Source organism: Coccinella septempunctata, chromosome 5 (genome assembly GCF_907165205.1).
Source record: "Coccinella septempunctata chromosome 5, icCocSept1.1, whole genome shotgun sequence".
Lineage (NCBI taxonomy): Eukaryota > Metazoa > Arthropoda > Insecta > Coleoptera > Coccinellidae > Coccinella > Coccinella septempunctata.
In genome coordinates this window covers 33,020,009-33,044,483 of record NC_058193.1, presented here as the reverse complement: position 1 = coordinate 33,044,483, position 24,475 = coordinate 33,020,009, and the positions used below count along the sequence as shown (strand labels likewise).

General features: G+C 36.3%; 1 protein-coding gene and 1 long non-coding RNA gene across 8 annotated transcripts; one reads left to right on the top strand and one right to left on the bottom strand.

Annotated features, from left to right (window-relative positions):
• Window positions 1–221: 221 nt before the first annotated feature.
• On the top strand, window positions 222–24,077 carry LOC123314374 (kinase D-interacting substrate of 220 kDa B). Of its 7 annotated transcripts, XM_044899636.1 has the most exons (26): window positions 222–402; window positions 2,708–2,992; window positions 14,606–14,737; window positions 14,798–14,995; window positions 15,048–15,318; window positions 15,376–15,593; window positions 15,655–15,858; window positions 15,918–16,194; window positions 16,246–16,410; window positions 16,473–16,680; window positions 16,742–16,879; window positions 17,010–17,158; window positions 17,504–17,642; window positions 17,698–17,902; window positions 18,062–18,262; window positions 18,525–18,737; window positions 18,827–19,067; window positions 19,126–19,291; window positions 19,595–19,773; window positions 19,828–20,114; window positions 20,181–20,354; window positions 20,410–20,539; window positions 20,614–20,708; window positions 21,032–21,188; window positions 22,675–22,851; window positions 23,105–24,077. In XM_044899636.1, the coding sequence occupies exons 2-26, from the start codon at window positions 2,867–2,869 to the stop codon at window positions 23,941–23,943; spliced, it is 5,289 nt and encodes a 1,762-aa protein (XP_044755571.1). In that variant the 5' UTR covers window positions 222–402; window positions 2,708–2,866; the 3' UTR covers window positions 23,944–24,077. The 7 variants fall into 7 exon arrangements, with proteins under 7 accessions (XP_044755571.1, XP_044755575.1, XP_044755569.1 ...); XM_044899640.1 differs by lacking the exon at window positions 2,708–2,992; XM_044899634.1 differs by lacking the exons at window positions 222–402; window positions 2,708–2,992 and adding an exon at window positions 5,271–5,812.
• LOC123314377 lies at window positions 1,416–2,701 on the bottom strand. Its single transcript, XR_006537802.1, has 2 exons — window positions 2,551–2,701; window positions 1,416–1,703 (listed from the first exon to the last, which is right to left on the bottom strand). It is a non-coding gene; the product is annotated as an uncharacterized LOC123314377 (long non-coding RNA).
• Window positions 24,078–24,475: the final 398 nt, after the last annotated feature.

Here is a 24,475-nt window from a genome sequence, read left to right as displayed (position 1 = left end):
AAACAGAAATGTGGATGATCCAGTTCTTCGTTAATCGATTTGAACATTGACTTCTTTCCTATCTACACACAGTTTAATCTCATTTTAGAAAAAGCTGAGGAAAAAGCATTTTCCTCATGAATTTCGCTGAGGACGGCCCTGTTCTCAGTAATGGAACACGGTAGTTTTAGTTTTCAGTGGTTTGTTTCTTCGCACCTAACCATAGATTTGGACAGCTAACCTCCAAACCTACGTCAAGATGACAGCTGCTTCACTTTGTATTTATTTTTAATTCGTAAACTCGAATAATTAAGCTCGGTATGGTTGATTTACAAAGACTCATGGTGTAATTAAACACTAGATAAAATTATGCCAAAATTCTAATTTTAAGTGTCTGGGTCCTTTCAGATAGCGTCATTAAAGGTGAGTTTATAGAACTAACCTTAAAAATTGAATTTGAGTTATCATTTATTTGAATAAATTTTGAATCGATATTCTGATTGTTCTATTTATACTTGATATGATTCAATTCATTCAACTTGTTTTCATTCACTTTTTATTCATCCGCGTTCTTAGTATCATATGGCTGCTTTTTTTGTTTGCACCCCATTGTTTACATATTTATCAGAGACAACTCTGATTTTTATTCACCTGAATCAGGAGATTAGTTTTTGTGAATGGTTCCGTACTGTGTTAACAGAAAGATTCAATTAAGGGTCAGTTTTATATAACAACACTTATAGGAAAGGTCTCTATAGGAGTTATCAACATTTTATTTCATGGAGGAAAACGACAAAAAGATCGTCCCAACGATAACCACACGAAAAGAAGTCTATTTTTCTGTTAGATATGGTGATGTGACCTATAGATTCAGAATGGATACCGAACTGTATAAGGCAATGAAATAAAATCGTCTTCAGGTATATCATTCAATGTTTCATGACACGATGACTTTCAAAATTAGTGGTGGAATAGTTCTATTGGTTTATAGGGAGGCAAACCAATACACCACAAAAATATTTCATGTCAGATACTTCTCTATTCACAATTTTCATAGTATACAAAGGTAGCGTTATTTTTTGTAACTAGTCACAGTCATTTTGCACCATGCGAGTGAGTTGGATAATGGGAATATTTACTTTTTCTGCTATGTATTTTTCAATACGAAATGACTAAGTTAGGATCGTAGTATAGTGCTTATAGAAAAACCAAGAAATGAACAAAAGTACATTTTATCTCAAGAAATATAGAAGTTCATGAAGGAATGGAAGATATTATATACCGAATTGTGAAGCTGTGGGAAACCTCTTAGTTTATTATTTTTTATTAGTATGCAGGGCATTAATGAGATGTACATTGTTTCAAACAGAACTGAGAAAAATATGTTTTGGATTTGGAAGTCTTGTTGGGGAGTTTTCGAACTCATTCAATAAAAATCTGATAAAAATATGGTTTAATATTGTATCAAATTTCAACATTTTATTTTCATAATGACGAAAACGTTGTGACATCTTCTCTGAAATAGATACAATCCAGATTGTGTGACAAGATATAAATATCGATTCCTTACACAATCCAATTATTCTACATGAAAGATCCTGTAAGCGTTAGAGCCGCTGATTAATCATCAGCATTGCTCAAGATTTCATACTGCAGACTGCAAAATGAGTTAACAATTTAGAGCATCGCTATCTCCATTGGTTTACTCTGAATGGACGATATCGCTGAAAAATGAAATTAATTAATGAAAAGAGTTTACCTTCACCTACTGAATATGTTAGTGTGATAGCAAAACACGTGTCGCGGTGGAACAACTCATGTTAGTGAAAATCATATAATTGTGTCTTCAGTTCAATTATGGATTTCAAAAACCGTTATTAGTTTATGTATTTGAAAACATCAATATCCGTAACTTTTGACGAGCAGTTTGTCTAGAGAATACTTTGACGAGGTAGGTCTTTGCTTTCTAGAGTTTTCAAGTATGTTTTGACACGCGAACCACCCTTTTCGTGTTGCAACATGACTTTGTCGTGTCTTTCGCAGTATTCCAATCGTCTTCCATTCAATTAATCGATTTTTGTTCAGTAGTGATTTCCATCGTTTGCTGTATTAGGTTTGAGCATATGATAGCAGAATCAACCTTCTGATCAATATGATCTCATCAAATTCAACAGCGTAAACAAGAATTCATGGTTAATTTGTTTCTGCGCTTTGTATTGAGGTTGTAGATCCAATTTTCTTTACAAGTGATGCGAATATTTCTGCAGTTGAAGCAACAGAACGCAGGTAAAATTCCAATTACCTCGCTTTTCGATGACCCCCGTGGCTTAGAGGTGTTTTTTTTTTGATATTACTTGAACTTTCATCGATATTGAACTGGTAAAAGGAAAATCTTCATCTGCTCCCTTAAATCCCTTAATTACAATGACTTTTCAGTTCAGCATTTTTCCTTCCCGAGTTAAAATTGTGCATTTTCCTGTACAGAATACGAAATATTCGATAAAATACCAAATTGTAAGTAAATTTACGCGCTCTATTCGGTGAAGGAAGTTTTCGTGATTCTGGACTAACATCACTGTACAAAGATTGAAATCCTCCGCAAGCATCGCTGGGGTTTCGAAAAGATCCAGCAGCCTCGATCAGAAAGCACAAGCGAAGCAAAATTTCCCCGCACCATTATCTCACACATACCAGTCCGAGCGTAAACCACAATTGTTATTTGTCGCAGTCCGATAGCCAGAGAGAGGGAACAGAAGCAGCCTGCCCGAAGATATTTGTACGTTCGTTAGTGTTTGAGTGTGAATTTTTCGCGCGAAAATATCTCACCTCGCAGCCAGGCTCGCTGCCATTTTTCCACCAACCACATGGATGATATGTACCGTGAGAGATGTCCCACGCTGCAAGCCCATCTTCCTCCAAGTCGCTGTCCAAGTTTCTGCAGACCAACGTGCGCTATAGGTCCGTACCTACCGATCTATGGGCCGATCTGAGGGGAAAATTAGCAAGAGAGGAGGTAGGTGACCGAAACAGCTACTGTTTGACGCCAATGCGTCTTAGGTTAGAAATCAGGACGTGACTCAAGTCAACCTTGAAGCGTTCGATAACGTGGGTGATTCGTAGTAGTATAAATTAACACTGGAAGTCTTGGTTTGGTTGGTGAATTGTTTCAACAAGAGCGGATGATTAAATTTGACGCCAGTCCACTGTTTTCACATCTGGGACAGTTGGCTATTTTGCAAAATATCTGAAATTTCGTTGCTAACTGTCATCTCTTGCTCAGCTTAACTGTGAAACTGTGAGCTTGGACAACCTGTTTATTGGCTTCTTCATCCACATATGGGCTAACGCCATTCTGTGGCTTGATGATGCACCTAGAATGAGAACAAATATCTACCTTAATAGTGGGTGATCTGTGGTCTTACTCATCTACTCAAAAGGCTACTTGGGGCTGGCAGAACTACCTAAAATATGTTGATCAATTTGAAGTAGGGAGGGTGTTGGCTAATGATCTATCTCATGGGCAAAACCTTGGACTGAACGATTGACTTAAACACCAATTTGTTGCTTGCCAATCTAGGTAGAAGGAGAATGATATATTGTCCAAGGGATTTACCTATAGAAGGCGATCGGAAGGCTCACTGGTTTTTGGCTTACTGATTGATCTAAAACGTCGTGTTGGTTGTTGGTTTATGTTCTACTCAATGGATAAAACCATGGGCTAACCGATTGACCTAGCTTGTTAATCTACCTAGAAGCAAGAAGAAGATTCTACTATTGGCTTGTGGTCTACCACAAAGACGAATGTATCCCTTAAGTGCTTCACCAAAGGGAATGAATTGTTGCGTTGAATTTGTTGGATTATTGAGGTAAGCTCAAAGGGTTGAGCTATGGGCTAACAGATCTTAACAAAAAGCTGATATGTTGAATTACTGGTCTACATGAGAATTGGTTTTCTCACAGATCTTCCTGAAGGCTTATCTTTGGGATAACTGGGAGAATAATCTAAAAGAAGCATGAATTGGTGAAACTGATCCAGAGATAAATTTGTTAGGAATATTATTTACAGAAATGACGGATTGATTTACCTGAAAGGCTACTCCTAACCTATATATATCTAGAAGGCAGAACTGATGTTTTACTCGGTTATGATCTAACTGATAGGCAGCCTGTACCTGTAGGTTGAGTATAAACGCTAACCAATCTTCCTAAATCAATTTATGGCTTAATGTTCCAGGTATTGCGATGAAAATGTAGATGATCTAAAAGGATTTGTCTGCTTTTGTTGAAACAACTTCTGATTAGAATTTGGTCATTGACGTAGTCTAGTAGATACTAATAAACAGTTGTGGAAGTAAGAGCTTTATTACACAGAGCTATGGATGTTGGGCTACTAGTAGAGATCAATAAATAATAAACTTTTCGAGCTATGGAAGTTTTCTTGGAATGCATGCTTGTCCATAACCTCAGGAGTATTGTTATATAAACTAATGATTTGAAATCTGAGAAATTCGAAATTACTAATAATATTTAACCTATGAGTATGAGTATTTTTATTTGGTGACAATAAATTGGGGAATGAATTCTTGGTAGAAAATATATACATTTCTCAAACTGGCTTCTTCATCATGTTTTCATTGTTGATCGATTTTAATTATACACATGTTATACAGGGTGTTAACAAATAAGTGCGAAAGTTTTTAGTGGATGATTCCTTGTTTTTCTGTAACCCAAAGCTCTTTGGTCTCTCAAAAATGAATAATAGTATTATTTTTTTTTTTTGGAAGTGCTGAACATTTGGATGAATGGCATTTTGTGGGCATATGTCCTACCAATAAATCTAGCTTTCAAGTCAATGATTTCTATTGAAGACATTTTATTGGTAGAACATTCCCACTAAATGTCATTTCTTCATCTCTTCAGCATTTTAGAGAAACAAATTTTTTGTTTAATTTTTGACACCGTGTAACTCTGTATATTTCATGGAGCAAAGTGTATACAAATGTTGTGAAGGCTTAATAAACGTCTCGTTGCAGTCTTGTCGTAAAAACGAATTGTATTTCCTTCATGGTGGAATTTTTTTTCTATAGTGTCCTTGCTAAATGTTGAAACAAATAACTTTCTTATCGTGCGTCTACTTATTTGTAAGAAGTCCTGACAAGTGATGGGACGAACTGCAAACACCTCATTGTTTTAAGATAACGAAGATATGAGCGTAAGTATTTGATAAGATTTAGACGAAAAGCAGTTCGAATATACCTAGAGATGAAAAGCGTTGATATACATGAAAATCACTTGGGATATCTCCGATAGAAAATAATCGCTTGATATCAGTTCGTGTAATTCGTAACGCTGTCCGTGAAGAACGTCGACACCATCGATAGGTTTCTCAGATTGATAAAGAGGCTATTTCAGAAATAATGAATTGCATCTCGTCCACGCTAGACCCCATACAAGTTTACAAACATGAATAATCACACGAAACAGTGATTGATAAGGTTCCACAGCAATGTTATCGTCTCTTAGCGCCGCTGTTCTTCGAAAAATAGAGAGGATTTACAACAAAATGCGCGTTTATTCTTCACGATTGAAAATCGAAATCGAATATCGATCAAGGACTAACAGTTGATGGTTCTGAGCTGGTTCTTGGTGTTGTGTTTAGTGTGCTTTTTCTGTGCAACGTGTTATGCCGAGAAAGAAGAGTCTGACAGGTAGCTGTTCCAGTAGTAGTAGCAGCGAGAAGTTTCCTCTGATTTTTTTCCAACCGAAGAGCTACGGAACTCTGGTTGCCAGCTATGAGTTCCTCAAGTACTCGAGGAATAAGGAAAGCCAACAGGTAAACGAGTATAAAATTGCTAATATACCTTCGGTCACGGATGTCTTGAACCGAATATACAGGGTGTAAATGAATGGTTGCGAGGTGTTTAATTGCTTAGATAGGTAAAGCTTCCTAAAAACGGCATTTGAAAAGTAATTTTTAATTTTTTTTCTTAGAAATGAGAAAACTGACAGATATAAAATTATACACACATTCTGTAGGAAGAGAAAGATGATAACAAAAATTTTGGTGGTGTTTATCAACAGGTTAGAATTATCTACGAACTTGAATTTCACCCAGTAGAAGGATATCATGCGGAGATTACAGGGGAACGTTTTCAAAGTAAAGAAATTAAAATTGCTTTTCATGTGCCATCTTTATGGAGCTGTATCTAAACAGGGGCTGCTCAAAAAAAAATTATATGAAAGACCCACACAATTTTTTTGACCATGAACTTACAACATGTATCTCTTTTTGAATATGAGAAATACATTTTTAGATATATGAAACACAACAATGTAAAAAATGCATGAGCATATTGCAGAGATATTACTAATAACAATATTATTTCAATCTTTGCAGCTGAATAAAAGGAAATATTTTAGGTTTTTGAGTATGTCAAGTTCACTATCAGACTTTTCGAAAAATGGGGTCAGTTTTTTCAGAAATGTGCGTCTAAAAGTTGCCCAGCAAAACCTCTATAATTGCAAAGTCTTTTCCTGCGAATTTTACATGCTAACAAAGTGAAGAGAAAAAATCTTGTTGATGAAATCTTCCATGATGAAAAGAAACACGTTAAGCTTTTGTAAATATTTTTGTTGATCTAATTTCTCTCTATTATAAAGGAAAAGTTTGAAGAAAAACTGCCACACATGAACAAATTTCAACTAAATAGTGTTTATTGACAACTAAAAATTTTCATTATTCACAACTGTATAAGTAAATAATATAAACAATCAATACAACTGTTTTCTGTCAGACGTACATATTGATAAATAGATCATGAAATATAAACAGAGTGTATCTTCTACACCCAATATTTGTTTTTCTTAAAATATTGGGGGGTATTGTACCATATTGACAAAAGTTGTGTACTTTTTTATTACACTCATTCTAACAAGTTTATGACCATTTGAAAACATTCTTCAATAGCTTCAGATCAATAATAACTCTTGAATTATACCTTATCTCAAAAGTTGTGTAATTTAATGAATATCAAAGAAATGAATTTTGTGCGTTACTCACTACTTACTCTGTACCTATTTGTCTTTCAGAAGAAGGGTTGATGCTAGACTTAATAATGAAAGTCGAACAAAAAAACATTAATTTTCTCCAGATTGAGGTAACATTTAAGCTACTTGAAAATATAAATAAAATTAAAATCCGGTTTAAATTTTAATAATTTCTCGTTGGCTTATGTATTGGCCAATGAATAGATGAATGAATGAATAGTTAGACAAAAGTCCGAGAAATTATCCCACTTGATTTGTGTTCACCCTTTAAGCACGTGCTTTGCATAGCATGTGACATCAATTAGGGAACCGGTTGAAACAGAATCGCACTAAATGAATTTGCAGCATTTGTTCCATTGTCTATGTGCAGCTCATAAATGAAACTAATGAACATTTATTAATCGTTCGATTAAATATTGGTTCTAATGTTGCTGAACTCGACATTCAACAACGAAGCAAAGACTTGCACTTGTACAACTCAGGTAGCGTCTGTATAAACAATCGGCGAAACTATTGTCTCATGGGTATAGTCTAAATAACCATTATAAAGTCGATTGTTTCAACCATTCGATAATTCTACTAATAATCTGACTAAATACGATCAGTAGTGGGTGAGCACAATTCGTGGCAAAGGATCTACAATATTTGTTTTCGTAGATAGCTACCAACAGCAAACACTAATCCCTGAATACCTAAATCACGTTCAGTTCACGGTGTTGGCAAAACTGTGATGGTTTTGAAATTTTGATTGAAGCTATTGGAGATGTTTCGAGGTGTTAGAAGGATTCAGGTGAATATGGTTGAGCATGATTATTCGAATGGTGGATATAATCTTCCTGAAGCTGATTATTTTCAATAATGGAAGACAATATGCTATTTTCCCTGTACTATCTCCATAACCTGCATAATCTCTATTATCTGGTAGTTACTGCTTAAAGCTAGGACTGGTGTAAATATCGCAAAATTGTTGTCGAATTGGGAGCTTTTTTATTTCAGATACATTTCATCCATCTCGGCAGAACCGTCGGTCTTGAGGAAGTTTTAATTGACCCCATCTTTTTGGGAAATTTTCGAAGGTCAAGGTTCGAGTAGTTTTTCTTCCAGGAAAATAATCGTAGATAAAAATGTGATACATATTCTGAAAGAGCAACTCTTCTAGTAATAAATCTGAGAATTTCATCCATCTCGGCCCAACCGTTCGTTCTTGACGAATTCTCAATTGAAATTTGCAATTTTTGAAAAATGCCATTTCCAAGATGAAAATCTAAACAAAAGGAGATAGGCTTTCGAAATTGCTCGCAATAGATTCAGCGTGTTCGAAAACCTATATTTTCATACCAAAATTTCAAATATCTGGCCCTGTTTAGGAGAAAATAATTTTTTTTGTTTTTCCACTTTTCATTTTCGAGTTGACTTCGAAGAGCTCTCTGGAGTGCAATTCTTTATTGAAGCATCAACTGTTTGGTTTTTTAGGATCTTCGGAACAAATTCTATGCACTCCATATCCTAGGATAGTAATAGAACATCCTGATTTTCAGACAGAGTAGCAAATAGGTCATTTTAGGGGGGTCTAACCCCTTGCTCATTTTTGACCCAAAAAATCGAGATTTTCGAAATCGAGTTTTTGTGCTATGGTGGAAGCCTAGGCAACGCTGATTATATAACCGGAAATCCCAATTGGATCAGATGAATATAACAGGAGATATCGCAGATTGAAAATTGCAATTTTTGAAAAATGCCATTTCCAAGATGAAAATCTAAACAAAAGGAGATAGGCTTTCGAAATTGCTCGCAATAGATTCAGCGTGTTCGAAAACCTATATTTTCATACCAAAATTTCAAATATCTGGCCCTGTTTAGGAGAAAATAATTTTTTTTGTTTTTCCACTTTTCATTTTCGAGTTGACTTCGAAGAGCTCTCTGGAGTGCAATTCTCTATTGAAGCATCAACTGTTTGGTTTTCTAGAATCTTCGGAACAAATTCTATGCACTCCATATCCTAGGATAGTAATAGAATATCCTGATTTTCAGACAGAGTAGCAAATAGGTCATTTTAGGGGGGTCTAACCCCTTGCTCATTTTTGACCCAAAAAATCGAGATTTTCGAAATCGAGTTTTTGTGCTAGGGTGGAAGCCTAGGCAACGCTGATTATATAACCGGAAATCCCAATTGGATCGGACGAATATAACAGGAAATATCGCAGATTGAAAATTGCAATTTTTGAAAGATGCCATTTCCAAGATGAAAATCTAAACAAAAGGAGATAGGCTTTCGAAATTGCTCGCAATAGATTCAGCGTGTTCGAAAACCTATATTTTCATACCAAAATTTCAAATATCTGACCCTGTTTAGGAGAAAATAATTTTTTTTGTTTTCCCACTTTTCATTTTCCAGTTGACTTCGAAGAGCTCTCTGGAGTGCAATTCTTTATTGAAGCATCAACTGTTTGGTTTTTTAGAATCTTCGGAACAAATTCTATGCACTCCTTATCCTAGGATAGTAATAGAACATAACTGTAATAGTATAACAGGAGATATCGCAGATTGAAAATTGCAATTTTTGAAAAATGCCATTTCCAAGATGAAAATCTAAACAAAAGGAGATAGGCTTTCGAAATTGCTCGCAATAGATTCAGCGTGTTCGAAAACCTATATTTTCATACCAAAATTTCAAATATCTGGCCCTGTTTAGGAGAAAATAATTTTTTTTGTTTTTCCACTTTTCATTTTCGAGTTGACTTCGAAGAGCTCTTTGGAGTGCAATTCTTTATTGAAGCATACACCGTTTGGTTTTTTAGAATCTTCGGAACAAATTCTATGCACTCCATATCCTAGGATAGTAATAGAACATCCTGATTTTCAGACAGAGTAGCAAATAGGTCATTTTAGGGGGGTCTAACCCCTTGCTCATTTTTGACCCAAAAAATCGAGATTTTCGAAATCGAGTTTTTGTGCTAGGGTGGAAGCCTAGGCAACGCTGATTATATAACCGGAAATCCCAATTGGATCGGACGAATATAACAGGAAATATCGCAGATTGAAAATTGCAATTTTTGAAAAATGCCATTTCCAAGATGAGAATCTAAACAAAAGGAGATAGGCTTTCGAAATTGCTCGCAATAGATTCAACGTGTTCGAAAACCTATATTTTCTTACCAAAATTTCAAATATCTGGCCCTGTTTAGGAGAAAATAATTTTTTTTGTTTTTCCACTTTTCATTTTCGAGTTGACTTCGAAGAGCTCTCTGGAGTGCAATTCTCTATTGAAGCATCAACTGTTTGGTTTTCTAGAATCTTCGGAACAAATTCTATGCACTCCATATCCTAGGATAGTAATAGAATATCCTGATTTTCAGACAGAGTAGCAAATAGGTCATTTTAGGGGGTCTAACCCCTTGCTCATTTTTGACCCAAAAAATCGAGATTTTCGAAATCGAGTTTTTATGCTAGGGTGGAAGCCTAGTCAACGCTTATAATAGAACCGGAGATCTCAATTAGATCAGACAAATATAACAGGAGATATCGCAGATTGAAATTTGCAATTTTTGAAAAATTCCATTTCAACGATGACATTCCAAACGAAAGGAGACGCGTTTTTCAGCTTGTAATATTTTACTCCCACTAACACGTAACTACCGGCTGGCAGATTGTTTTTTTGGGGTTACTCACACTTCGCAAAGGGCAGAAAATTCAAATCCTTTCAGTTATATTTTGTTTTGGGGCAGCTTATACCAATAACACGTCCCCCAATACTTCCGGGTTTCAATCTTACGAGGCCATTTCTGAAAGGTTCTCATTTTTAATTAATTAAACGAATGACAACAATCTCCACGCACTATCCGTAGGTATTGATTAGATAGAATATCATTGTTGAAAATTTTATCTCGATTAGCTGCTACTCCGGAATTTTGTCATGATTTCAGTAATTAGTATTTGGTTCGTCGAGAACAAACGACACTATGGTGAGAAAGAGAAGGTTTGGGACGTACACCTATGTGAGTAAACAAACTATGCGAATATTGTTGTTATTTTGTTATTTTTAAATGTACAAAGTCCGTACGGCTGGAGACATCCTACAATAGCAGCAATTATAAATGTTGATAAGCAAGGAACGTGGGAGTCTATTTATTGCTACAGAAGAGTTGTAGGTTCTCAGCTCTCTATACGTCATTGTTGTTGCTTATCTCGTTGTTCCCAAAACTTATTCTATATAAAGAAATATCGAACCTTGTAATCAAGAAATCGTAACTCAATCGAAGTTGATCAAGGCTATGTTTACAGCGCTATCAAGTGAGAATGAAATTATGTGTAAACTCGTTCATTTTGACTCGAAGAAAAACTAGAACAAAATTAGAAATTAAAGAAAATGTAATATACCTACAAAAAAGAATCAATAAAAAACAAGCACCAATCCGAAATGATTTTTGCCTTAAGTTAAAGCCACAGGCTTATATTCACGCCCATATCCAAAACGGCGTTTTGGAATCAACTAGAAAGTCATCATTTCAAATGACTTTAAGCATATTGAACAGCGCGTGTAAAAAAATCATCGAAAGTTTGCAAGAAGTTTTTTTTATTATTTTTCTCCTACTTGAACACGTTTATTTCAAGCAGATTCATTAGTTTCGCCTGTTAAATTGACATAATATAATTAGACTAAAGGATTGTTTGTGTTAGAAACTCATAATTTTTACTCTGATATCATATTTCTGTCGAAAAACGCTTTGAAGTGAAAATAGTCCATATGAATAGGAGAAGTTCCATTTGAGAATCTAAGAATCAATCTAGGAAGTTGCCAACAAGAAATCTTCACTGTAGCAATCTATAACAGAGTTGTATTCAGCCGAATATCTCAAATTTCACAGATATTTGAACATCAAATTACTCGAAAACGGCTTATTGTACGAGAAATTATGAGGAATACTTTTATTTTACAAAACGTTCAACTATTCATCAGATAGCGTCCAACTTAGTTGGGTTCTTTGAATTTTTGGTATTTTTATGGTATATAATGACCATAATGAGAAAACTTGAAGACGTGGGTGACATCTTATGTTCGAAAAAGATTAATCAATTCATCAAGAATCTACAGTTAAAATATTTATACAAGTCGAAGACTCACCTTGTATAGTTAATTTGAAAAGTGTTCTGTTTCGAATGATTTAACTGTCTTACAATGAATCTTTGACAACAAAGATTCTCCTCAGGCTTTGATCGCCTAATTCTGACATCAGTTCGACTGGAGGAATAAGAACTAAAAAATTCTATAAATATCCTCGTATCCATAAAAAATTCGTTCCACATCAATATTTCTTTGATAACTAACCTTCATTTTGGAGCAGCTTTTCTAAATTATCTTTGCTTTGAATGGAACCAAATTTGAAGACGTATCCACGTCAGAATCTGATTTCGCGACATTTTAGGAATCTTAAATGATACCGAAAACCCATATCGTGTCACCCGCCACCAAATGGACACATCCTCGACTTCCTCGAGTCCCAAAAGACCGAGGCACAGCATAGCGGACCCTCAGGAACATCGTCCTGAAAGGAGAAGGTCCTTCTTGAACCTCCATTTTCCGGAGACCAACTGGAAGGGTTCTCTGAGCCATCTGCAGCTACCCACTTTCACCCTCACGTGTCCAGATGGGGAGCAGAGGAGCAGGTTCAATTTCAGCTTGGGGCTCAGGAGGCACTCCCATAACGTTAGTCTGTGTGGCTCGTGACGATGTTTTTTTTTTAATTAACAACCGGAAGTGTTTTTGCAACTAACTGCAGGCTTCGATTGGAACTTGTAGGGCTTTGAACTTGCTGCTTTTATCAGATGATGTATTGATCAGGAGCTACAATTAAAATTGTAGACTTTCAATTTACCTTACAGTGACAGCACAACGAATGTAGTTTGAAAATGCAAATGCTGTTTCTCAATACAGTGTTACACTTTCCCTCATTGAATGGACAGTAATTTTGTTTGAGTGGACACTTGAAACACATCAATCACTCCTAGTGTATGTGTATTACATAAAAAACGAAAATTCCACTTCAATAAGCTTAGCCATTTCATTCCTAAAATAAAAAAGGCTAGATAAAAAATCAATGACCAAATCAGTAACAATCCATATCCATTTTCTGCATAACAACCTGTTGAAGCATTTTTCTATAGGACCGTAACCACCAAAGATATAAGTTCTGTGCGTTACTTCTTACATACCCTGTGTATATTCTTCATAATAAGTATAAAATATGTCAGATGAAGTTTTAGTAAAGCTTAGGGAAAACACCTCAGTAAAAAACCTTGTCTCCCCGTGAGTGCTGTGGTTTGTAAGAATTAAAACTGTTGAAAATATTCGATATTAAATGGCATCTCGCTCTTCAAAATTGATTCTTCGAGTTGCCCGAAACTCTAATCAGGAATGAAAAAAAACTAAAAAACCAAAGGGGAAATAACTATAAAGTGACATAAAAAATTGTAATACCAGTATTTGAATATTTAAGAAAGAATTTCTGGGAATATATTTGTCTAAGTCAGGATGAAAAACGATCAGTTTTTCAAACATATCTACAGAGTATTTTTGAAATTTCAGATGCTAGACACATGATACTCAAAATAACTATTGAATTCTCCTTAGCTCTATCTGTTTTTTTTTTTTTAATTTTGATTTGAATAGGGAATACTGTTGTAGTAAAGTTGAGAGCATAACGTAGAGTACTATCTACTAGTCTTTCTATGAGCACTCACCTGGTTACCACGCAAAGTTTGAAACTGATTTTTATTCCCACCAATAAAACTTCTTTAACAAGCGGAAAATAATTGATTTTTCCGATTTACGATAATGAGCAAACAATCATTCAATCTGAAAATATTCCATTAATCAAAAAAAACATCTTGCCTCTGTTTCCTTATCGTTTCGATAACAAGGAATAATTTCAAGCACGTCAACCATTTCTAGAGATCGCGTACCATAAGAATTGACGGAAATTGCATGATAAATTCACGACACGAGAAAATTTCGATTCAAGTTAACTATTTATATGAACACACCGGTATTAATGAGCATCAAAATTAAATTGCTGCATAAAAGTGGGCCAGAAATAGCTTCATGGAGAATCTCCCAGTAGTTTTACCATAATGGCGCCAAAAAACGTTCAAAGTATGATCTTTTTCATCAAAGTGAGTCGATATCTTGACTTTGCGGCTAATATCACGGTACAGTTCCTTAACACTAGTCGGGAAAGAGGAAACATTTATCGTTTCGTTCAGATAAAATGATAAATTTCTTCCGTGCATTCTCTGTTTTGTTCAGTTTAGTTCGTGGAAGAATGAGCATTAAAAGGAGGACATTTTTTGTGGATGAGATGTCTCTCACTGTCAGGAGATTCATATCTATGCATGTACAACTTTTATTTTTTCTTTGTCTTTTTATTTTCAATCTTTTTTCAGTTCTTTTATTCATTTTTTTCACTTAACATGATCATTATGTTGTGTTTCTTTGTATCTTCAACAGTGGCTTCATCAACAATGTTTTCAGATTTTTTTCCACATTGTTAATTTCTGTATGCTGAAGTTCTTTTTTTTACAGACGCTCCAACGATCGGAATCGATGTTGTCGTTATGTTTCCGTTCGCTAGAGACGTACATTAACGACGATAACCTCGACGGTCTTAGGGCTTTCCTAGAGAACAAACAGGTCCAAATTGAAGATAGGGATGATGTGAGTTTAACCCTACCGCCTCTTGGATTTCCCCAATTTCCCCGTTGTTTTCACTTTCAGAATGGCACCACAGCTCTCATATACGCTGCTCAAAAAGGACGTCTCAATTTCGTCCAGGAACTGCTCAAATATGGCGCCGATCCCAACGCTGAGGACAATGACAACTGGACGCCACTGCTCTGCGCCTGCAAGGAGGGCTATTTCGATATCGTCCTATTACTTCTGGAGAATAATGCGGATATCGAACATAGGGATATGGTAAATGATGCGAAGACTCTTCTTGCAATTTTTGAATTTTTTTTGTATGCAGGGTGGTTGGACTCCCCTTATGTGGGCTACGTATAAAGGAAGAACTGAAATTGTCCAAATTTTGCTAGAGAGGGGGGCTGAAGTGAACGCCCATGGAAATTACCACATATCCTCCCTGCTTTGGGCTGCTGGCAGGGGTCACACCAGAATATGCAGGATGCTCATCGACAAAGGTGCCAAGGTGAATGTTGGCGACAAATACGGGACCACTGCCTTGATATGGGCCAGCAGGAAGGGTCATTTGGAGATCGTCGATATGCTTTTGCGAGCCGGTAATTTTTTCCGACAGAAATATCCCTCAGTATTGTTATAGAATTTTATTATGACAGGTGCTAATGTGGATACAGCAGGGATGTACTCGTGGACCCCTCTCATAGTAGCCACTCAGGGAAATTTCATCGACGTTGTCAATTCCCTGCTGGAGTTCAAACCTAATATAAACGCTTTGGATAAGGACGGCTGTAGTGCTCTGACTTTAGCATGTAAGGAAGGCTATTATGAAATTGCCACTGCTCTGTTGGCTGCTGGTGCTTATATCAATATTCAGGTGAGGACTTTCCAAAAGGGGATATCATAGAATGGCATGATAACTATAATTTCGCCAACAGGACAGGTCCGGTGATACCAACTTGATACACGCTGTGAAAGGCGGTCACAGAGGTGTAGTCGAGGCATTACTGAAGAAGTATGCGGATGTAGATATTGCTGGTAAGGACAAGAAGAGTGCCATCTACATAGCCGTGGAAAAAGGCAACATCAACATTGTTAAACTCCTGCTGAACTCTAATCCCGACCTAGAGATAGAAACCAAGGTAATTATAACGAATGGTAGTAGGCTTAGACATTCGATAACCAAGTCTGACCATTACAGGATGGTGATACCCCACTTCTCAAAGCTGTGAGATCCAGAAATGCCGAGATTGTTCAGTTGTTGCTGGATAAAAAGGCGAAAGTTTCGGCTGCAGATAAGAGGGGTGATACAGCTCTACACATAGCGATGAGGTCAAGATCGAAGACTATCGTAGAAATACTCTTGAGAAATCCTAAACACAGTCAATTATTGTATCGTCCGAATAAGGCCGGCGAAACTCCTTATAATATTGATGGAAGCCATCAGAAAACGATTTTAGGACAAATTTTCGGAGCAAGTGAGTGGACGCTTTGAATTTTGATTCGAAATCTATTTTTAATGTTTTTAGGGAGACTCAACACTAACGAGGATAACGAGAACATGTTGGGGTACGATTTGTACACAAGTTCTCTGGCTGATATGCTGAGTGAACCCTCCTTGTCCATGCCAATCACCGTAGGGTTATATGCTAAATGGGGCAGCGGAAAGTCTTTCCTACTGAACAAGTTGAGAGGTCAGTTGATTGAAGTACAAAAAGGTAGGAAGAAATGTTATCAAGAATTCGATTTTTTTCAGCCGAAATGAAAAGTTTCGCGAAAGAATGGTCAGATCCTGTATTCCAGTTCTCAACCTCGCTGTTTCTTGTTCTTCTTCACTTTGCACTAGTCATAGGAACAATAATAGGATTGGGAACCAGAAGTTGGGTTGCTGGTGTTATTTTGTGCATTTTGTTCCTTGTTGTTGTCTATATATGTCTCTTTTTCATGTGGTTCGCCAACAAAAGGTTTGTAACAATCAAGACATCATCAAGAAATGAACGAGTATATAAAATAATTTTTTTGTAGTTACGATATAAGTTGGATAAATAATTTCAATGGTAAACTGGCAAAAAAGATTAACAATGTCAGATTGGTGTTTCAAATACTCTTCTGTCACCCACCAAACCCATCTCCACAGTACTTAACCAGTGCAAATCCAATCAGGTAAGATTTAAAGGCGAATCAGAGTTCTAGTTCTCAATTATTTCAGTTTCGTGTGTCTGCTGAAAGTTATTACGTTATATATCAGTAAAATACCATAGTATTCGGGAATATCTGATGTTTTTCGTTTCAGATTTTATTTCACCGATCTCACTAGAGTAAGTAGTACTACGGGTGGTGAAAATTCTGTTGTTCAAATGATCGGAAGTCTGTATGATGCCATTGAAAATGACTACGGTCCAATTGCTACAAGACTTTACAGAGCCTTCAAACCCAAACCTGGTGAGTTAACTATCCGAAAAAATTATAGGATTTCATTTTTCCCCCACTTCATTACCTTACATCAACTACATTTTCAAAATGGCAAAATCCCTTACAAAACAAGCAAAGCTCATATAACTTACACAAAGAAGACGAATCTATTGATACCCTAAGATACATAAAACCGTTTGGTCAACTGCGCGTTCCAAAAAAAAATAGAAAAAATTGCATGAATGCATATAAGATACAAAAATTACTCTACTACTATTTATACTGAAGAGGCCTCTGGTTTACAAAATGAAATATCTTCGTCGTTTGTTTTGTTTCTCGTCTTCCAAACGCTTAGTTCATATCTTTCATTTACAGGTAAAACCTCATCTTGGAAATGGAGAAAAATGTGCTGTTTACCGTATATAGTACTATTTGAGATAACTTTCCTTTGTATTTTAGTAGGAATAAGTGCCTTGACTGTTTATTTCATACATCTGAGAACGAGAGATACCGAGTGAGCATTGATTGATTCCACGTTCAAAGCACGTTTAAAAATTTCACGTTTTTAGGAGTGATGACACTCTGAAGCTCATTCTGGAGATAGTTTTGATAACTGCTGGTTCACTGTTGGGTTTAGCCGCTGTGGCCAACCTTTACACATTTGGTAGGATGTGTTCAAGCTTAATGTTTTCCCAAAGGCGACACCTGCAGAGAACTATTGCCAAAATAGAGACGTTAAAATCGGAAGGATTTCTGCAAGCGGTTCGGCAAGAGGTATAAATAAACCGACCCTTCTTTACCTTATATTCTTGAGATAAAAGCAATATTTGGTAGGGTGTAACAGTTTTCTTTTAGTAAAGCAAAGAATTAGTTCCAACTACCAAAAGACTATGTGGTAATAGTCTATCGATTGATAGAGTGTGCTTCTTCCAGGTGAATTTGATGAAAGAAATGATAAAATGTATAGATGGGCTCAGCCAACAGCAGTCCAGGCTTGTTGTAATAATGGATGGTTTAGATAGTTGCGAACAAGAAAAAGTATTGCTTATACTTGATACTGTACATATGCTTTTCTCTGATGCAAGTAGCCCCTTCATTGTGATATTAGCTATAGATCCTCATGTTATAGCCAAGGTGAGTATTCAACCATTCATCTGACGAATCGCGCAAACTCTCAATCCCATAATAATCATGAGAAATACAATTTTTTTCTAATTTCATCTTGTTACTCTCATAGGTGACAGTGGAGCAGGTTAGTCGGATTTGCCTATAACCTATTGTGATGCAAATAGTTGTCTTTCCCATCACTGGCCGTTATATTTCTCATCGATGTTTCAGTCATTCGATTGTTTTTTGGAATTTTCATCTTGTATTTCATTCGTTTTTCACCTTTTAGGCTGTTGAAATGAATACTAGGAGATTGTTCAGTGAGAGCAACATTGGAGGACACAGTTACTTAAACAATATGGTCCACCTTCCCTTTTTCCTCCAAAACTCAGGTTTGAGGAAAGTAAAAGTGGCACAGCAAGTTGCAGCCAGTCATAAAAAACCAGCGAATTCATTATGGTCGGAGAACGAGGAGAACCTCAACAGTTTTCTAGCAAGATCGGTGAGGCCTCCTATCTATTACACAATTATCCTATCTTTTTCTGTCTTGGTGATGTTTCTGTTTGAATGATTAGTGTTCTCTCCCTCAAGGCGTCTAGCAGAAGGCTTTCGAGTGAAAGCGCCCTCATGTCCAGTCAGGAGAAGTTGAAGCACAACAGGAAAGGAAGCAGAAAATTGAAATTATCCGAATCTATCGCCAGTTCCATCGGTTCGAATTTGAACAGGATTGGCGGGCCACATGATCTCACGAAGATGTTGCTCACAGACGATTATTTCAGTGATGTAAACCCTCGTTCAATGAGACGGTTGTTCAATGTTGTTTACGTCACAGGTAACCGATCCTGACTCTGTAACGCTGCGTTTATTTCCACAACTTTTCTGTTCCACAGGTCGTTTACTGAAATCTTTTAAAATTGATTTCAATTGGTACAGGTTGGCTTCTTGGATTAATATTACTGAACAGTGGCCGTTTAGGACTTCCTGGATTTTATATCATGTCGAAATGTATGAAGATTCTTTAGAAGAAAGCACGCCTCTGAAAGTCATCTATGAGAAGTGAGTCTATTCAACGACAGTCAATGGGCAACAGCATATTACCTTCTTACAAACTGATTGATATAGGCCCCACAGGAATTTTTTGGGAGAACTAGCAGCAATATTGTGCTCAAATTGGACAGCCAGTATTTTATGTACTTTATGTATAAAGAAAAAAGTGCACAGATGTCAAAAAACCCTTGGTACTTACTTTGAGCCTAATATTGAGTCCAGTTTTCCCAAAATTTCTAGTGGATGCACTACCTCAATCATCCTGTAGGAGGATAGTAGTTATTAGCATCAATTCATCGCTTTATTTTCCAGAATCAAACCACAAGTTCAAGCAATTAGAGATAACGAGCCTCTTTTGGAATTAGATAGGGATGAGAAGAAATTAGAAATATTTTTGTCCTATCACAAAACCAGTTTGTTGATCAGTGACATCAAAATTTTCGTGCCGTTCACCATAAACCTTGATCCTTATCTAAAAAAGGTTATAAAAGGTGTTTATACCTATTCTCTAATAACCACTTTTTACCAATATACTGTATTTTTAGAGGAACTTCAAAATATCGATGAGGAATACCTGATGATGAGTCCTCCCAAAATGGGAATGTTACAAAATAATCCTGTATCAGTGCTGAATCCGTGGAATCTTCATGCTGCCGATTGGACTCCGCCGAAGAACGTAGTTAACAGAAGAACTCGAAATAATACTAGATTTCCATCTCCAACCCCTTCCACTTATTACCCACAAGCCAGTAATGTTATTGGTTGGGCTCAACCTTGGATTAGTACTCCACCTCAAGCTCCGCCCATCTTGCCTCCGCCGCCTATTGTTCCTGTAAGTAACGAACATAACCTCAACTCGGAAAAATTTTCTTTGAATCAACCATTTATTCTCTTGTAGGCTGAAATACTAGATGGAAAATTGTCTTCATTGAACGTTGACGGTGTTTGTAAATTGCTGCATTCCATAGAGGACTTGAGCAAAGAAGCTGTATCTAATTATACGAAGATCATAAAAGATCACAACATCAACGGCAGAGTTTTGACAAGTTGTGACCTGGACGAATTGAAACAAGTGAGGATTTCAGCGACTCTTGTTTTTTTTTTAACTTAGTGTATTCGTGTTTTAGCTTTTACAAATGACGTTCGGTGATTGGGAGATGTTCAAAGCCACAGTTTTTTCCCTGAGGGAAATGGAATTCAATTTAGTTATGAGACAGGAAGAGCTTAAGTTGGGAAGGCCAAACAAGGACCGTAAAGGTATAAATCGAATTTTATTAGTCAACACTCTCTCCAGTATCGGCGCTGCTGTACTGAAAAGTAACTTTTTGCAGGTAGTATGAGCAAATCAAGCAACACCAGTGATAAGGAACCTAAAATTCCAATGGAAGGACCCCTTCCAAGAAAGCAGAGTGTAATGGAAAAACAAGTGAGTTATACATTACCTCAAACTAAAAAATTATGAAATTATCAATTTAATTCCTTGCTTTCCGAATACAGTATCAGGTACGTTCATTCTCAGATAAAAATTAGCAATTAATAAACCTTTTGCCTCCCTTATTAACGATTATTATTGATATACAAAGTGTCCCAAAATTAATGCAACAAAATTTGGCCACAGGTTCCAAGACAAAATTAGGAGACCCCTATTTTTTATTTTTGCCAGGTCTACTATTTCACAGTTACAACCTCCTGAACTTTTTCTTTTATCTCTCAATCCGTTCATAATACGGAAATCACTGAAATTCTCAGGTGACCTTGGAGGATCAGATGATTTGTGGAGCCCTTCAGACGCTGAACGAAGAAGCCTGCGAAGATGTTCTCGAAGAAACTGAAGATGCGCGCATGGTCAACGATCAAGATTTACCAGTGACATCTATAATACCACCTTCTCCCGATACTAATCAAGGTGAATCTCAAAAATTACCATCATCATCAGGCATGACCAGATCTTGCATGACTTTATCACAATCAACTGGGGTTCACGTTGATAAGGGCAAAGAAAAAAAGGTTACATACGTGACTAATCAGGTTCAGGTGGATGGTGGGCTGTTGGTAGTTCACTGTAATAGTAACGGGTCGAAAGGAAATGATTCCTCAGTTTCATTGAACATCGAATGATAGGAAAATCTCGCAGTTTCTCGTAATCGAACAAAAATTTTTTTACGTAATCCGTTTTAGGTCCGAATTTATCTCAAGCGATAGTATTTGTATTTTTATGAGGACTACATCTCTTAAGATTAGTTTAAGAATGCTCAAACACCAAGAAGATACATATCATTTTTTACCATTATTAGTTACTCTCAATAGACTATAATTTACTGTGTTTTTTTTTTACTTTTATCTCAACTATCGTTTTTTAGCCAGTTTATCGAATTAATGTTGCTTGGGTGCTCAAGAATATCCTGCATAAGCCTTTTATAAGCAAAACAGTGAAAAACTTGGTTGTTTAACTCACATTGATTTTATTATAAGCCATAAATTAACCTAGTTTTTCTACTGTATTGTACATTTTTAGTTATTGAATTCACCGTTTTAGCTTTACTTAGAATTTATTCATAATTGATACTTATTTGGCACTGATGATTTGATATTCAGTAGTTGGTAGATATCATATTATATTTGTTACAAAAAAGTTAGAAATCATAATACGAGATATGTGTAGATAGGCCAATTTTTTTATAATAAATTATTAAAATTGAGTGTTTTATTTTTTGAAGTTTGTGAATTCAATAATGAGTATTTTTGCATGTTGGTGCTTCTGTATATAATGCCACTTCAAATATCTATGCATGGCTTTGGAATCCTTTTGGTTAACACTTGATATTTTTGTTTCATCACATGATGCGGCTGCATCAGCTATCACTTAAATCTAAAGGTTTGCAGTTATATCATCAAAAATGAAGATCAAGTGCCGTTTTATTTAATTCGAATCCTCACTTTTAAAACACCGTGGACTCCTTCTTGGAGAATAGACTTTCACCAGGTAGATGCTAAGCAGTGGTGCCACTCTGTAAATTTTCATAGTTGGCGCGATATGAACAGACCGGCAAAATTTTGCACACCTCTAATTTTTTGAAAGTATTTACTATTAATAAAAAATAGGTCGATTTAAATTCAAAAAAATAAATACAAGAGAAAGCAATTCAAAAAGCAAGAAATCTGGCATGGCAAATTTGTTCTAAAGAAGATAGGTGAGTTAAACCTTATGTATATATCGTGAATTTTTCTTTAACAGATAAACATTCGATGAAAAAGCTATCCTTTAACATTTTTTTGGAAGGGAATGTATTTTTTCATATGCTTCATTGGCGTACTTTGCTTAGCGTGATTGATCAATAATTTTTTTAGTAGCATTTTGAGCTTCATCATAGCTTTTGTGCTTGTTCCCGCAGATTATGAAACAGAATATAGATCAAGAACGAACAGCACGAGTGGCTATGGGGAAACAGATTTTGTTATGTTGCAACCATCTCCTATTGGTCATTGGCAACCTGTGAGCATATGCATTCAAGGCAATTCAGAGAGCTTGAGCGAAAGTTCTAGATGTAGTTCACAGCTGCCATCCCCAGGTAGGTATTTCCTCCTGAAAAATTGAATATTTGCACTTCCAAAACCAGGGTGAGCACTCACTTGTATGTTTTTAATCCACCAAAACTTATATGCCTGAAAAAACCTGCACATTTTGTGAAAAAGTAGATGAAACCAAAATTCTTAGATTTTTTGAGTTTCTTTCATTGAAATTGGCAACAAATTGGAATGGACTGAATAATTGGCTAATCAATTTCGTTCATCAAGCGATTCTGACTTTAAACATCTTTTCAGTATTAGAAAGAAGAAACTCCAACACCATCCAACTGGGTAAACTGAAGAATCAAAATCAACTCGACGATCCCTTCAAGAAAGGCAAGCATGTTGTTATCAACATAGACCCCCAGGACTCCACCAAAGTGAACATCTCCACTGCTCACAACACCGTCTCTTACAACATAAAGGAAGTGAAACCCCTGTTGCAGCAAGAAAAGAAAACAACTGCAAGCCAAACCAGGAACAGACCAAGACCAAACTCCTTGAGCATCGCTGGAAACGAGTCGAAAAGTAGATCTGTACGTAACAGATCGAAATCCATAGACCACACGGCGAAACAGAAGAATAACGAGATGCTGCCTAGCCTCGATGCTCTGAATAAAATCAAGGAGAAGCTGTTACATTCTAGTCCCGAGCTACACGAAGGTATCGGCGCGTTGAGTGACAACGAGAGCACGCCACTGGTTTCCGAGCTATCTGCCAGTCCGAAATCAGGACACAGCTCAGACGTCCGGTCTTCAGATTCTAACGGTTACCATTCACCCATATCCCCACACAGCCTGTCCCCAGATTACATGACAAGCGTGAAGGAAAACTCCATAATTTTCAGTTCGGACTCAACCCCAACCCCAAATTCTTCAAACGCTAACTTGTCCCCATCTAATGGTGATTTCGGGAAGAAGAAGAAGAACGTGAGGTCGAGGAGACATTCCGATTCTTGTTCTCTGTCACTTTCGAAGAGTACAGGTAGCAATAACAGTATCCAGAGCTCTTCCAGTTCCAGGCAGCTGTCCAGACAGAGCGCCCTGGAAGAGAGTTTTGAAGATATTCCTTGTGATTTGGATAAGATATGTTGAATTTGTGTACTTAAACTTTTTCCCGATTTTAGTAGAACCAGTATTTCGTTTAGATATAGTGCTAAGATATTTATTTATATTTTTTACTATGTTTTATCTTGTGTAAGATAATAAATAATGTTAGTTGTTGCAAATTGAGTTTTATTCCTAGCAGATTTATGAGAAGTTACCTTAATTCCTAGAAAATAGGATGAAAATGTTCTGTATTCGAACACGAAATTCTCAGAAAAGTGAAACTTCAAGGAAGTGTGCTTAGGTTCTACTTATCCAATACCTCTAAGCTACTGGTTGATTTTAGGTGCATATCAACATTTTTTATATGCTCGATTAATGAGGCGTATTGACATTGAAGGTCATAACTTCAAAGAAACTGCCAGTTTAGCATTAGATTGTAATTTTTTTTGCATTAGAATATAATATACTCGGTTCTCTCATTTCCGTTTTGGTCTACAAAAAATTATGTTTATAGGAATGAAAACAAAAGCGCGATCGTAATGAATGTTAATTTATTGCAAAATCAATAATAATTAAT

Excerpts from the sequence above, each read along its gene's own strand:
- LOC123314374 (XM_044899634.1), top strand. The coding sequence starts at position 5,663 with ATGCCGAGAAAGAAGAGTCTGACAGGTAGCTGTTCCAGTAGTAGTAGC. Across the intron at positions 19,068-19,125 it reads CAATGTTGTTTACGTCACAG|GTCGTTTACTGAAATCTTTT; the intron begins GTAACCGATCCT and ends TCTGTTCCACAG. Across the intron at positions 19,292-19,594 it reads CTGAAAGTCATCTATGAGAA|AATCAAACCACAAGTTCAAG; the intron begins GTGAGTCTATTC and ends TTTATTTTCCAG.